At 43.0% G+C, this 16281-nt stretch overlaps 1 protein-coding gene and 1 pseudogene across 4 annotated transcripts in view; both read left to right on the top strand.

The window, feature by feature from the left end:
* ANAPC5 (anaphase promoting complex subunit 5) overlaps window positions 1-16281 on the top strand; it is a 43383-nt gene that overhangs the window by 16144 nt on the left and 10958 nt on the right. For all 3 annotated transcript variants that reach the window (XM_082698398.1, XM_082698397.1, XM_082698399.1), the window contains 6 exons: window positions 1518-1619; window positions 2584-2774; window positions 7134-7215; window positions 7846-7935; window positions 13029-13210; window positions 14503-14638. In XM_082698398.1, the coding sequence (XP_082554524.1) occupies window positions 1518-1619; window positions 2584-2774; window positions 7134-7215; window positions 7846-7935; window positions 13029-13210; window positions 14503-14638 (783 nt within the window). The remainder of the gene's footprint in view (window positions 1-1517; window positions 1620-2583; window positions 2775-7133; window positions 7216-7845; window positions 7936-13028; window positions 13211-14502; window positions 14639-16281) is intronic.
* On the top strand, window positions 8943-10817 carry LOC309847605 (heat shock cognate 71 kDa protein pseudogene; annotated as a pseudogene). Its single transcript has 2 exons — window positions 8943-8954; window positions 9009-10817. The product of its transcript is annotated as a heat shock cognate 71 kDa protein pseudogene (transcript).

Below are 16281 nucleotides of genomic sequence, written 5' to 3'. Positions count from 1 at the left end.
CAGAAAGGTGTAATGTTTAGGTCTAGATGAAAAGTGAAAGGATCACCCTGCAGATGAATTTCAAACAGATTAGAAAAACCCATCTAGACAATTGGTTAAGTGTGGAAGTGAAAATATAGCTAGATCTTAACCTCATCCTCACACTTCAGTACTTTACAGATGGATTAAAGGGTAAATGTGAATATGTAAAGCTGTAATTAAACTGGGAGGAACGACATATTAACTTTTAAGTGATCTCTAGGTGGGGAAAGACTTTCTAAACATAAAAGCAATGGAAGAAAACATGTGGGAGAAGATCATTTGATTTTTCAACATAAAAATTAAAGTCTGCATGTCAGAACACATTCTAACAAAACTAAAAGGCAAACAATAAAATGGGAAAAAGTATTTGCAATAAATATGATGGTCACAGGGTTAATACTTTCGCTTTAAAAATCATATTTTCAGAGACCAATGATGAGACAAACTTTATAATATTAATGAAAAGAGCAGGAAGTAAAGTGATACACCATGTTCTAATTTTGTTAAAAATGTGGTATAGGTGTAGGGTTGCCTGAGTGGCTCAGTCGGTAAAAGCCTCTGCCTTCAGCTCAGGTCGTGATCCCAGGGTCCTGGGATCGGGTACCGCATCAGGCTGTCTGCTCAGAGGGGAGCCTGCTTCACCCTCTCTCTCTCTGCCTGCCTTCTCTGCCTACTTGTGGTCTCTGTCTGTCAAATAAATAAATAAAATCTTTAAAAATTATATATGGATATATGGTATAGTGTATAAATGTATGTATCACATATATATCCCACACACATAGAAAAAAGACTGAAATAAGAGACTGACATATTAATAGTGTTATTTCTGGGTGAAGGTCTCACAGATGATTTTTGTTTCCTCTGTATGCCTTTCCATGTTTCTGGAATCTTCTATAATATATAACACATTCAAATGGAATTAAGAAATTATTATTTATAAATATAAATTTGTCTAGGCAAAGTTGAAGTGTCTGTAACAAGGTTAAGTACTAATATTTAATTTAGAATTTGTTTTCTACCTATTTTGTATAATCATTGCTGGCAACATCTACATGACACAGTTAACCAGGAGTAGGGCACCTGAGTGCTATGAGGCCCCTGGCAGTGCTGGATGGAGGTATATACTACCAGTCGTGAGGGTGGTCATGGGCTGGGTTGGGTCATACTGGTACTTTTCATGTAGTTTGAAAAGTACTGCAGGAAGGGTTAGTGCAGGGGGCTTATGGGCACGTGTGGGACTTACAGGACCTTACCTAGTCTAGGAAGTGATACAAGCAAGTGGCAGAAGTCTCAAATGGGGCCTGAAAAAGGAGCAGGAGTTTGTAGGGCATGCAAGGAGCATGCGACTGGGCAGAGGTAGTTGGAAGGCTTTGAGTTTTAGAAAGAGGAGACAGTGTTTTGTGTGGTCAAGAGGAGACAGTGGCTACGAAAAAGGATATAGGGCATGCTGGCTCGTATATATGTCTTTCAACTGAGCTGTCATTTTAAAATTTCAGGCTTCTTTGTTAAAGAATGATGAGACGAAAGCCCTCACTCCAGCATCTTTGCAGAAAGAACTGAACAACTTGCTGAAATTTAATCCTGATTTTGCTGAAGCGGTGAGTCTTTTGAGTTGGAAAGCCCCAGTGAGGCTACTCTATATTGAGGGGTTGAGGAGCCTGAAGACTGGCCTGTTGGCCTCATTTCTTCGAAGGAAATGTTGGCAAGTCAACAAGCCTAGGTCACAAAGCTTTTCCTCCCAAAACTCACCTCTGGGCCATTAGGAGTTTCTTTAGTCTATTACTGTTCTTGTTCATGCTTTGTCTCTCTGAGGCTCCGAATAATGGACAGATGATAGAGTAGATTGATTTATTTTTTTCAAGTTTGGGGGCTAAAAATTCTTTTCCTTTCTCTTTTATTGTTTTTTTTTTCTCCCCCAAATAATTCCATTACTTACTGGATTTTTTACCCTGAACACTTTCTTTTCTTTCTTTTTTTTTCAAACTTTCTTAGTAGAGTAGTACCTGGATTTGATGTCTTTATTCACATGCAGAAATATATCTGATTTGGATCTGCCTGTTGGAGGGAGTTTAATTCAGTGAATCAAACAAAATGAACATAGTGTCAAAATAATTGTAAGATAATTAACTTAGTATACTAGTTAAAGACTCACTGTGTTATGACTTGGACATTTACAGAAATTAATTTTGTAATTTTTATGTGAACTCAGGAATTAAAATCTTTTTAATTTGAGCTCACAATATTTCTCAATGCCTGAGCTCAGTGAGTCCCCCAACCCCATCACCTAATATAAGCGGTGGCATAGAGGACGTATATTTACGATAAAACTCTGATGCGAGCCCTAATGGGGTGCCCATTTTTCATTTGGGGGCTCCCTAAGGAGGAAACAAACCACTGTATCTTGAACTTGTTTTATGCTGCCTGTGGGGCAAGGTTAGGCTAAGCCGTCTTGCTAGGAGGGCTGGGGGTACACCGGTTTTTGCAGCCAGTGGGACGCTCTGAATTAGCCTCACACGGGAGGAAGCCGAACGTTTAAAATACGTGCATTGTTTCTTGTTTCAGCACTATCTCAGCTACTTAAACAACCTCCGGGTCCAAGACGTGTTCAGCTCCACACACAGCCTCCTTCATTATTTCGATCGCCTGATTCTTACTGGGGCCGAAAGCAAAAGTAACGGGGAGGAGGGCTACGGCCGGAGCCTGAGATACGCTGCACTGAACCTGGCCGCCCTGCACTGCCGTTTCGGTCACTAGTGAGTCCGCAGGTTTTAGTCCCCGCAGACACCCAAGAGATTCTCAAACGTTAACTTCCAGAGACGGAAGCACTTTCCCTGGACAGAAGGTGACAAAAGTCTTCTGCTTAAGCAGTCTGCCCCCTAGTGTCACTGTTGAGCGTTACTGTCTTCTGCACGGCCTCTTCCTTACTTCTAAGAACAGCCATTGAGTTAAAAGGAAATTAGGTCATTAGGCCAGAGATTCCCAAAAGGATTTTTCGGAGGTAATATTGAGGTACAAAAGCTATTTTCAGTTTTTCAAAAAGCCAAAAGGAAGTAATACTTTTACTGGCTAAAACTCTATACAGCTTGCTAAAAGCCACATGTTTGTGCTTTTGGATAGAATTCAGGCAGTTCAGTGGGGTGATGCTGGCTTACCCATTGCTAAGATATGCTTATGATTTTAATGAATAAAAATAATAAGATTTACCAATTATTATTTTTTTTTAAAGATTTTATTTATTTATTTGACAGAGAGAAATCACAAGTAGTCGGAGAGGCAGGCAGAGAGAGAGAGAGAGAGAAGCAGGCTCCCCGCTGAGCAGAGAGCCCGATGCGGGACTCGATCCCAGGACCCTGAGATCATGACCTGAGCCGAAGGCAGCGGCTTAACCCACTGAGCCACCCAGGCACCCAGATTTCCCAATTATTAATTAGTAAATAGAGTTATGTGGATAAAAACATGGAGGGTATTTTGGAAACAATGAAGTAATGTGAATAAGGGTGAAAAGGTAGTGAATTATTTATTAATTAAATTAAATAATAATGATTATTTTTAATAATATTAATATTATTTTGATATTATTAAATATTAAAATTAACATTAATATTAAATGTAATATTATTTTAATAATAATCATTGGTTTTTAATTAATAATGATTAATAATTAAATTAGATTTAATATTAATAATTAATAATTAAATTAGATAATAATTTAATTTAATTATTAATTATTATTAATTAAAAGGGTTCTCCCCCGCCCCCACGGCTTTTTCTCCTTTGAGAGAAATGTGGTCTCTGCTACAGGCATTTTTGAATAGAGATTGTAGTGTTAATGGAAATAATAATGTCCAAAGTTCAAGAATTGAGACTTCTACGCATTGCTTTTTAGGTCAGAAATTCTTTTTCTGATCATCACATTTTCAAAGGGACATAGGCTGGAGCTGGTGTGGGGGACAGTCTCCTTGTAGGCATTCCAAGACATTGTCATGGAAAACTGTTTGGGAAGGATATGAGAATGGTGAACCTAGAGAGAACATGATTTAGCCAAGCATGTGTTCAGCATGTTTATGTCATAAAAGGTCCTGTGAAGAAAACTTAGATGACCAAGGGTGCAATTCCTCAAGAAGAATAAAAGCAGGGAATACAAGGGAAGGGCTGTGCTTTGCCCGTGGTAAGGAAGTTGGTCCCACATGGAACCTGTGAGGAAGGGTTGGCGAGGTGCTCAAGCCTAGACCAGATGTCAGAAAGGGAATTCAAGCATCAGATTGATAGTTGGACTCAGAAAGGTTCGAGTCTACTCTAAAGTACATAGTTTTATGAGAATCCATGTTATCTTTTGATCAACTTCTTTTTGTCTGCCCAGCTATAACAGCCTCTTAATTGGAAACTTCTGCTTTTTTATGTTCACATAATAAACAGCAATATCATTTGTAGTATTTACTGTTAACTGATTTCTGTGTTCAAAACAGCTTCTGCTAGGGTTTGGAAATTTGTATTCAGCCTTCTAGATACAAATAGTCTGTTGGTGTACAGAATTTATATATTTACAATAGGAGAGACAACTAACTGCATCAAGTTAATTGCTAATTAATGTACTCCATTAGCTTCTTTGATTCTAGTCCTGGAGCTGTGGCCTGTGTAAAACTTTGTCACTTAGCTTTTAGGCTTGTGAAGATTTCTTGGAAGTCATTATAGTTGTTTACTGAGCATCTGCTATGTACTGGGCATTGTGTTAGAGTGTTAGGCTCTGAGGGTACAGGAGGCAAAAAAAAGGGGAAAACACTCTGTTGTCATGGAATTTATGGTGGGGAGGTAGATGATAAAAAAAAACACTAAACATAATACACAAAGGTGATAGATGAGAATAGGGTTGGGGAGTGCTGTTGTTTTAATAAGAGATACCCCTCCAAATATATGCACAGATCACTCCGTCCATGATAAGGTAGCAGCCCTCCCTAGCCTCTACTAACTTCATATTTGAATAGAGATTTAAAGCAGTCTTAATCTATCTGGGAATCTACCATTTGGTAGATCTAACTATTCTTCCTCCCTGGGAAAAGTAATCCCTTAGTAATCCCTCTTTAGTTTTAGCATACTGTCTATACAGTTCTCTCAAAAGACTTTCTTTCTTTTTTTTTTTTTTTTAAAGCTGAAGCTATATATATATATATATATATATATATATATATATATATATTTTAAGAGTTTATTTATTTATTTGACAGGCAGAGATCGCAAGTAGGCAGAGAGACAGGCAGAGAGAGAGAGAGAGGGAAGCAGGCTCCCCGCCGAGCTGAGAGCCTGATGCGCGGGGCTTGATTTCAGGACCCTGGGACCATGACCTGAGCCGAAGGCAGAGGCCTTAACCCACTGAGCCACCCAGGTGCCCCTCTTTTTTTTTTTAACTTAACATTATTTATTTGATCTTCAGATATTGAGTAAAGTTAAATCAACTGATATTTATTGAGGGCCTGTGGGTGATGATATGCTTCATGTCCTCAAGTAGATTATGTCCTATTGCATCTCAACAATGAAAGGAATTTAAAAGAAATGTAAAATAGGTAAAGATGTATCTGACCTGTTTATTTATTTTTTTTAATTTTAAAAAGATTTTATTTATTTATTTGACAGAGAGACAGGGAGGGCACACAAGCAGGGGGAGTGGGAGAAGGAGAAGCAGGCCTCCCGCTGAGCTGGGTGCCCCATGTGGGGCTTGATCCTAGGACCCTGGGATCATGACTTGAGCCAAAGGTGGGAGGACAGAGTCTTAATGACTGAGCCACCCAGGTGCCCCTGTTTCTGACCTATATTCAAATCAGTGGTTATTAAGGAACAATCCATTTCTCCCCAGTTAAAATGGGTCGTGTGAGGCTTATGCTAATTTTAAAGAAAATTTCTTATGTAAATTTTTCCAAAATAAGTAATACCCATAGAATTTCTGATTTGATTTTGAGATCTTCCATAGCCCTGCATTTATAGAACTTCTTTTCTGTGACTTGCCACTAGGAAACCCAAAATTTAAGAGCTCACTCTCTCTGGGCTTATAAGCCCTCTCAAGAAATAAAATTAACACAGATTAAATAAATAGAAAGTGATACACAGTAGTATTTAATTAAGAACTGCAATGTGGGTTACAGATAGTATTTCTGTGGGTGTTTTCAGAGGTGAGAGCTCAGTGGGGCCAAGGATAGTTGGCTAAATTTCCACAGAATCTGAGATTAAGGGAGACATCTTCGATGGAGTGGAGCCATGTCAACAGAAAAAGAATCGCAGAAGTGAATATCCTCAAAATACTTTTTAAAACTGGTTTTGAAAAATTACCAAAGTAAGAAAGAAAAAATTCACATAATGGGGAAGGGAGTGCAGTAAAAAGTGAAATGTTGTATCCTATCCTTGCCCCTCCTCCTAGGGGTAGACAATTAAAATACTCTTAGAGATCAAGAAAAGCCATTCCTCAGGGCACCTGCGTGGCTCAGTGGGTTAAGCCTCTGCCTTCGGCTCAGGTCACGATCTCAGGGGCCTGGTATCGAGCCCCGCATCGGGCTCTCTGCTCAGCAGGGAGCCTGCTTCCCTCTCTCTGCCTGCCTCTCTGCCTACTTGTGATCTATCTCTCTGTCAAATAAATAAATAAAATCTTAAAAAAAAAAAAAAAAAAGGCCATTCCTGGGCACCTGGGTGGCTCAGTTGGTTGGGCAAACTGCCTTCGGCTTAGGTCATGATCTCAGAGTCCTGGGATGGAGTCTCACATTGGACTCCCTGCTCAGCGGGGAGTCTGCTTCTCCCTCTGACTTCTCCCCTCTCATGCTCTCTCTCTCTCTCAAATAAATAAATAAAATCTTAAAAAAAAAGGGGGGGGGGAAGAAAAGCCATTCCTTCTTGCCCTTTGTAGTAGAAATCTACCTTAGAAAGGACCTGTTCTGTGTCTCTTCTATGAATGTTTCTTGCTGCTGGGGGAGGGAAGTGCCTCTGACAGAATAAGCGGAATAAGCTCTGCGTTACAACTTCCAACCCAGAGGCTTCTATTCGGATGAATTACTGTACAGATGCCTTGCTGTTACATTGCTTGGACATGTTTATGATTGTTAATGAGTTGTTAACGTTCGGTCTTTCTCTAGTCAGCAGGCAGAGCTCGCCCTGCAGGAGGCCATTAGGATTGCCCAGGAGTCCAACGATCATGTGTGTCTCCAGCATTGCTTGGTGAGCCGCCCCCTCCTGTCTCGGGAGTTCTGCCTGTGGATTGAGTTGGCCTTTGAATGGCGTCATTTGAATTGGGTTGTTTTGCAGTTGGAAGGCCCTTAAGCAGTGAAGGGAAACTAATTAGCAGAATTCAGAAAAGGCAACCTATCGTTATTATCTTTCTTAATCCATGATCTCTGTTTTGCTTTGGGAGGCATTTCTTATCTAAAATTTTAATCCAAAGCTACCACCTTAAACTTTGGTATTAACAAAAAGGTGTATGCGACACCTGGTAGCTGGAGGAGACATTGTCCTGTGAAAGCATGAACACCAAGCACAAGGAGAACATGGAATTCATTGAACGTTCCCTGAGAATCTCGATTTCTCAATTAAAGGCCATATGGGAGCTTCATGGTTTTTTTATGGAACACTTGCCACTATTGCTGTCAGAGGTGAAAATCAATGACGGTTTAGCTTAGTCTGAGTTTTAATGTGTTCAGTGGTTTTCATTTAGGTTCATACTTCGTGAAAGAGTAGTTTAGAGGTTTTATCTTGTCCCTTGTTAAATCGTTCTTATAGCCATGCTGATATTTCAATAGAATGTTAACCGTTATCATTGTTAGAATATACTTTGATGATTTCTCTTACCAGAGCTGGCTTTATGTGCTGGGGCAGAAGAGATCTGATAGCTATGTCCTGCTAGAACACTCTGTGAAGAAGGCAGTACATTTTGGGTTACCGGTAAGGCTCATCTTCCTGTGAGATTATTTAAATAAATGGTGTGGTTTCATACTTGGTAGTTTCATATGACCTTAACTGTTAGTCAAACCACTAAATTCTGTCTAATAGGTTTCTCACTGCTCCCTTTATCTTTTTTTTTTTTTTAATTTATTTATTTGACAGAGAGATCACAAGTAGGCAGAGAGGCAGGCAGAGGAAGAGGAGGAAGCAGGCTCCCCGTGAAGCAGAGAGCCCGATGTGGGGCTCAATCCCAAGACCCTGGGATCATGACCTGAGCTGAAGGCCTGAGCCACCCAGGCGCCCCTGCTTTCTTTATCTTAACATCTATTCCATTGACCAATTCTATGAGATCCTTGTTTAGTTTATTGATCAACATTGACTTCCACATATTTACTTAGAAAAATTTCAAGAAAGGCTTTTTTTTTTTTTTTTTTTTTCAAAGATTTTATCTATTTATTTGACAGAGAGACAGTGAGAGAGGGAACACAAGCAGGGGGAGCGGGAGAGGGAGAATCAAGCTTCCCACCCAGCAGGGACCCTGATGTGGGGCTCGATCCCAAGACCCTGGGATCATGACCTAAGCCCAAGGGAGACATTTAATGAATGAGCCACCTGGGCGCCCCAGGAAAAGATTATTTTTAAACCAGGGATTGGCAGACTTCAAAGCCCATGGGCCAAATCTGGCTTGCTGCCTGCTTATATATGGCCCTCAAGCTATGAATGGGTTTTACATTTTTAAATAGTTGGGGGAAAAAACCAACAAAGAAGAAAATGTGACAGAGACCAAATGTGGCCTTCAAAACCTAAATTATTTACTACCTGGCCCTTTACAGAACCAGTTTGCTAATCTGGTTTTTTTAAAAGTGAACAAAGCCAGGAACCAGTAAACCTCACAGGTACATTTGTCTTTTCTTAATTTAAGTGACAGAGAAGGACCTGCATTATAGTCCTTGGTGACAAATACTGAGGAGCAGTGAAAGGGGTCAGTTGTTACATATGTAGTAGTAATGACTGTCAGAGTATAGATTACTGTTGCTGTCAGAACTGTATTCTGTCTCAAAAACATCTTCTAGCTCATTGAACGCGGGGCTAGATCTTTGGATTGCTGGCTTCTTCTCAGCAGAAGACAGGGGCTAGATCTTTGGATTGCTGTCCCTTCTTCTAAGGGACCTGCAGTTGGCATTGATCTTGACACCACCTACTCCTGCATGGGTGTCTTCCAGCACGGGAAAGTGGAAATAATTGCCAATGATCAGGGAAACTGGACCACCCCAAGTTATGTCGCCTTCACGGACATTGAACGATTGATCGGTGATGCTGCGAAGAACCAAGTTGCAGTGAACCCCACCAACACAGTTTTTGATGCCAAACGCCTGATTGGACAGATTTGATGATGCTGTTGTCCAGTCTGATATGAAGCATTGACCTTTCATGGTGATGAATGATGCTGGCAGGCCCAAGGTCCAAGTAGAATACAAGGGAGAGACAAAAAGCTTTTATCCAGAAGAGGTGTCTTCTATGGTTTCGACGAAAATGAAGGAAATCGCAGAGGCTTATCTTGGGAAGACCGTTACCAATGCAGTTGTCACAGTACCTGCGTACTTCAATGATTCTCAGCGTCAGGCTACCAAAAATGCTGGAACTATTGCTGTTCTCAATGTACTTCAAATCATCAATGAACCAACTGCTGCTGCTATTGCTTATGGCTTAGACAAAAAAGTTGGAGCTGAAAGGAATGTGCTGATCTTTGACTTAGGAGGTGGCACTTTTGATGTGTCAATCCTTACTATTGAAGATGGGATCTTTGAGGTTAAGTCCACAGCTAGAGACACCCACTTAGGTGGAGAAGACTTTGACAACCGAATGGTCAACCATTTTATTGCAGAGTTCAAGCGCAAACATAAGAAAGATATCAGTGAAAACAAGAGGGCAGTTCGTCGTCTCTGTACTGCTTGTGAACGTGCTAAGCGTACACTTTCTTCCAGCACCCAGGCCAGTATTGAGATTGATTCTCTGTATGAAGGAATCGACTTCTATACCTCTATCACTTGTGCCCGGTTTGAAGAATTAAATGCTGACCTGTTCCGTGGCACCCTGGACCCTGTAGAGAAAGCTCTTCGGGATGCCAAGTTAAACAAGTCTCAGATCCATGATATTGTTCTGGTGGGTGGTTCTACCCATATCCCCAAGATTCAGAAACTTCTCCAAGATTTCTTCAATGGAAAAGAACTGAATAAGAGCATCAACCCTCATGAAGCTGTTGCTTATGGTGCAGCTGTCCAGGCAGCCATCCTTTCTGGAGACAAATCTGAAAATGTTCAAGATTTGCTGCTGTTGGATGTCACTCCACTTTCTCTTGGCATTGAAACTGCTGGAGGAGTCATGACTGTTCTTATCAAGCGCAATACTACCATTCCTACCAAACAGACACAGACCTTCACTACCTACTCCGACAACCAGCCTGGTGTGCTTATTCAGGTGTATGAAGGTGAGCGTGCCATGACCAAGGACAACAATCTACTTGGAAAGTTTGAACTCACAGGCATACCTCCTGCTCCTCGTGGTGTCCCTCAGATTGAGGTCACTTTCGATATTGATGTTATGGTATCCTTAATGTCTCTGCCGTGGATAAGAGCACAGGAAAAGAGAACAAGATTACCATCACTAATGACAAGGCCTGCTTGAGCAAGGAAGATATTGAGCGCATAGTCCAGGAAGCTGAGAAGTACAAAGCTGAAGATGAGAAACAGCGGGACAAGGTGTCTTCCAAGAATTCACTTGAGTCTTATGCATTCAACATGAAAGCAACTGTTGAAGATGAAAAACTTCAGGGCAAGATAAATCTTCTAAAAAACTGCATCATAGGCAGTGGGATTCCTTAAGCATTCTGTCTCATAAAGTTTGCAGCAAGATCCAGAAAACTGAAAGTACTATGTGTTATAACCTATTGTATTTGCTTTTTAAAAATGGAAGGGGCGCCTGGTGGCTCAGTCGGTTTAGCATCTGACTCTTGATCTCGGCTCAGGTCTTGATCTCTCAGGGTTGTGAGTTCAAGCCCCATGTTGGGCTCCATGCTGGGTGAGGTGCCTACTTAAAAAAAAAATTGAGGTACAGTTGACATGTTTTATATGCTTTTTAAAACTGTAAACTGTTCATTTGATTCATTTTTGAGAAAGGAAACTTACGTGTACAGAATTGATTATAAGGACAAAAGTAAGTTGCCCCTTAAAATAAATGATAGACTTTTTAAGTACAATTTTTGTTTTGGATTTAAGCTGACTTTTTTTTTAATGATTTATTTATTTATTTTACTAGGGGGAGGGGCAGAGAGAGAGGGAGAGAGAATCTTCCAGCAGACTCCCTGCTGAGTGTAGATCCTGATACAGGGCTCAGATCTCATGACCCTGAGATCACATCCTGAGCTGAAACCAAGAATCAGACACTTAACGGACTGAGTCACCCAGGTGCCCCTAAGCGGACTCTTTTTTTTTTTTTTTAAGATTTTGTCTGTGTGTTTGAGAGCATGAGAGTGAGTACACAAGCAGAGGGAGAGGGAAAAGCAGGCTCCCGCTGAGCAGGGATCTTGATTTGACTGTGATCTGCTTGCGTACTCCCTCACTCTCTCTCTCTCACCCAGGTGCCCCATGATTTTATTTTTAAGTAATCTCTACACCCATTGTAGGGCTCTAACTTTACAACCCCGGGATCAAGAGTCACATGTACCAGCTGAGCCAGCCAGGCGCCCCTGATACATTAACTTCTGATACAGTTTTCAAAGGTGAAAGCACAACTTTAAAGACTCAGCTTAGGGGGCACCTGGGTTCCTCAGTTGGTTAAGCATCTGCCTTCGGCTCAGGTCATGATCCCAGGGTCCTGGGATCGAGCCCTGTGTGGGGCTCTCTGTTCAGCAAGGAGCCTGCTTCCTCCCTCTCTCACCGCCTGCTGCTCTCCCTGTTTGTGTTCTTTCCCTCTGTCAAATAAATAAAATCTTAAAAAAATTAAAAAGGGAGGGGTGCCTGGGTGGCTCAGTAGGTTAAGCCTCTGCCTTTGGCTCAGGTCATGATCCCAGGGTCCTGGGATCAAGCCCTGCATCGGGCTGTCTGCTCAGCAGGGAGCCTGCTTCCTCCTCTCTCTCTGCCTGCTTCTCTGTCTACTTGTGATCTCTGTCTGTCAAATAAATAAATAAATAAAATCTTTGGGGGGGGAAAACGTTTATAATAAATAAAAAAAATTAAAAAGGGAAATAAAAAATATTCTACTCTGGGGGCGAGTGGATGGCTCAGTCCATTAAACGTCTGCTTTCGGCTCACGTCATCATCCCCGGGTCCTGGGATCCAGCCCCAAGTGGGGCTCCTTGCTCAGCAGGGAGCCTGCTTCTCGCTCTCCCTCTGCCTACTGCTTCCTTTGCTTGTGCTCTCTCTCTCTGACAAATAAATAAATAAAATCTCAAAAAGCCCCACAACTCCTCCTCCATAATGTGTCCAACACTGTTTGACACATACTGTTTTGTTTTGTATTTATTTATTTATTTAAGACTTTATTTATTTTTTTGAGAGGGCTTACTTGGATGAGCTGGGGGAGGGGCAGAGGGAGAGGGAGAAGCAGGCTCCTCACCGAGCAGAACCCCACACGGGGCTCCATCCCAGAACTCTTGAGATCATGACCTGAGCTGAAGACAGATGCTTAACACATGGAGCCACAGAGGTGCCCCAAATACTATTTTATTTTAATTCTTACAATAATTCTTTGATGATAGAGTTTCCGCCCATTTTACAGATGAAGAAGCTGAGGCTAGGTTAGGAAGCTAACCGGCCTTGACTCACAATGTAAGTGGCAGAGAGTGTGTTTAAGTCCAGGCCCATTTTATGTCAAAGCCCTGGTTCTTCTCAGCATACCGCCTGCCTCTATTCCAGCCCCAGGTTTTCAGGAATACATTTCATATGGGTTAGGGTCAGGATATAGTAATTTCTTTTTAAATAATGCTGTCAGTTTGCATGTGCTGAAATGTGAAATATGCCAGATTTCAAAAAAGTGAACAATTGTGTCATGTAGTTTATACCTTGAGGAGTCATGGGGTATGTCTCTTCCCTTAGTACCTCGCCTCCCTGGGAATACAGTCCCTAGTTCAGCAGAGGGCTTTTGCTGGGAAGACAGCAAACAAACTGATGGACGCCCTAAAGGACTCTGACCTCCTACACTGGAAACACAGCCTGTCAGAGCTCATCGATATCAGCATTGCACAGAAAACAGCCATCTGGAGACTCTATGGCCGCAGGTGGGTCTTCAAGCCAACTTTCAGGGCCATGGGGCAGGAATCCTTCCAGAGGTGAGCAGAAGCTAGCAAACTGATTCTCTGAAAGGCCAAACAGATAAGTCATTTTCCCCTTTGATGAAAGTTGTTCGTGCAGGGGATTAAAGAAAATTCTTATAGTTTTAAAACATTTTTGTACTTTGCACAGACTTTGTAAAGTTCTTTTTTTTTTTTTTTTAAAGATTGTATTTATTTACTCGACAGGCAGAGATCACAAGTAGGCAGAGAGGCAGGCAGAGAGAGGAGGAAGCAGCAGGCTCCCCGCTGAGCAGAGAGCCCGATGCGGGACTCAATCCCAGAACCCTGGGACCATGACCTGAGCTGAAGGCAGAGGCTTTAACCCACTGAGCCACCCAGGCGCCCCATACTTTGTCAAGTTCTTTACTGTGCTCATTCTTATCTGCGCCTCCCAGCTGCCCTGTGAGGTGACTGGTGGGTGGGCTCCATTCCAGGGTGTGAAAACCAAGGTTCACACATCTGATCTGCCCAAGATCACAGACATCAGTAGCAAATGGCAGAGCCAAGACTCACACTCAGGTCCTTTGACTCCAAGTGCTCTGCCCCTGTGATCTGAGACCGGACTCTCTCTTCCTGGCCCCGGCAGGCAGGGCCACAGTCACTCGGGTTTTGCTTCCCTGTTAGCCGAGGTTTGTTTTCTGGAGCATCTCCGGCCTCAAGTTTAATTTTCCATTTGGCCTCCTTTAGCTTGGAACTACCTTTCTGAACTAGGTTTTTAATCCTGGAGCCTGTCCCTACCCCGCCTTCTACCTAGACAGTCTATTTCTAGGAACTCAATAATGAAAGGAAGTGCCTACTTGACCAGTCTTGTTTGTGTATACTCGAGATCATTTTTTGGCAGGATGCGCTCTGAGACAGCTGCAGACACTGGCCGCTGCGTACATTGCCAGAGCAGCTGGTGCCAGGATGGCATCAGGTCTGAATTTATCCGTGAAAACCGATTAGCACACTTGTGACCACAGGGGAATTAGAGGCAGTCAGGGGGTCTGGAGCTTGGAACTCCCAGTTGTGCCATAACCACCCCATGTTTCCTTTGGGGCTATACATGCAGGGTGCATTTCTGCTTTCCTGGTGCTGAGGGCGGGAGAGCCAGCAGTGGGAGGCCGCCACTCCCGCTAAGCCAGAGCCTGCAGACAGACTTCTGTCCTTCCCTTTCCACTCAACAGAGTTGTGGGGTGTGGCTGGGGGGCGCCTGGGTCTCTTGACTGAAGGGAGCTCCTGTCTGTCTCCCCACCCAGCACCATGGCCCTGCAGCAAGCCCAGATGTTGCTGAGCATGAACAGCCTGGAGTCTGTGAATGCGGGTGTGCAGCAGAACAACACGGAGTCATTTGCTGTCGCTCTCTGCCATCTTGCAGAGTTGCACGCAGAGCAGGTAGGTGGGTAGCTGGGCCTGCGCGCTCCGGGAGCGATGGAGGCTCCCCTCACCTCTCCCCTCTGCTCCTTGAGAAAAGCACTGGATGTGTCTGGGTCAGGCCTGGTTGGATGCAGGGGGCGCTGAAAGGGTGAGATCCCTTCGGTGGAAATGAATGGGGTGTGGAGTCTACACAGTTGTTGAACTTTGCATCTCTTTGCCTTGACAAAGGAAATAAGATATCAGCTATTTCCATGTAGCACATGGAATATAAAAGAGTCTTTGAAATTTCAGGAAGTGGAGCTAGGTATGTTTATAGGAGATGGGAAGGCCATACCAGTTAATGTTAAGTCTACAGCACAAGTCTGATTGACTGCAAAAAGAGACAGTGGGAATTGGATGTAACCTTGACTTATAGCCCAAGTCATTTCACATGGTTCTCTTTTTAGGGGATTGATTAAAGGGTCTCTCATGCTGCTCTAGGCTTTCTCTCTCCTTTGCTCTAATGCTCTAAAATGTCTTCTTTCATGGAAGAGAAGCCTCTTACCCAAGCTTACCCTCTGTCTCACTAAACACTGCCTTGGCTATAAGTGCATTTCCTGATCATATATCTTTTCTCCACTTCTCTCTGCTCTCTTTTACTGTTAGATTATTGTTAGGTTGTATCATTTTTTTTAAAAGAATTTATTTATTTATTTGCCAGAAAGAGAGAGAGAGCAGAAGCAGGGGGAGAGGCAGGCAGAGGGAGAGGGAGAAGCAGGATCTCTGATGAGCAGGGAGCCCGATGTGGGACTCAATCCCAGGACCCTGAGACCATGACCCGAGCCAAAGGCAGACATTCAACAGAACGAGCCACCCAGGCACCGGCAGTCAGTATTCCCTAATCTGCGGCCTAAAGGTTGTTGGATGGCGTCGACCCCTTCCAGAAGTCTCTAAAGACTTCCTTCCACTAAATGTATTTTAGCATTTGACAGTCCTTTAGGCATCTGTGGAGACAAAGGGGATGGATGGGGTCTGGCTGGGTCCCACACGCATCTTCATCAGCTGCCCTCTTCCTGCACCTGGGAGGCATTGCCCACGCTTCCTGACGTCAGAGCAGCAGCCAGCGGCAAACGGCCGGCTCTTTGCTTTCCCTGAGGAATCTGCACGTTCATCACTTTCTTGGTTTTTTTCCCCCCTCTTAATGGAACCTCTGACATCTCCTCTTCTGCTTTCCTGTTACTGTGCTTAAGTGGAACATTTGGTAATGGATGAGTCAGTGAACCTTCAGTTAGTTATTTGGTGTGAGCCTTGTGGGACTTCTTTCTCCCCAACAACTTCATTGAGATAAAATTCACATGCGATACAATTCACCCAATTTAAATTTCCCCATACGTTTTTTTTTTTTTTTTTTTTTTTTTTAAGATTTTACTTATTTACCTGACAGACAGAGATCACAAGTAGGCAGAGAGGCAGGCAGAGAGAGAGGAGGAAGCAGGCTCCCTGCTGAGCAGAGAGCCCGACTCGGGACTCGATCCTAGGACCCTGAGATCATGACCTGAGCCGAAGGCAGCAGCTTAACCCACTGAGCCACCCAGGCGCCCCTCCCCATACGGTTTTTTAAAGTGAAATTCTCCCCACTGACCCCAGCCTTAAACCGGATAACTTCCTTTCAAGCTCAGTTT

This window comes from Mustela nivalis, assembly GCF_964662115.1.
Source record: "Mustela nivalis genome assembly, chromosome: 14".
Taxonomy (NCBI): domain Eukaryota; kingdom Metazoa; phylum Chordata; class Mammalia; order Carnivora; family Mustelidae; genus Mustela; species Mustela nivalis.
Note: the sequence above shows the minus strand (reverse complement) of the source record. Positions and strands in the feature narration are given on the sequence as shown.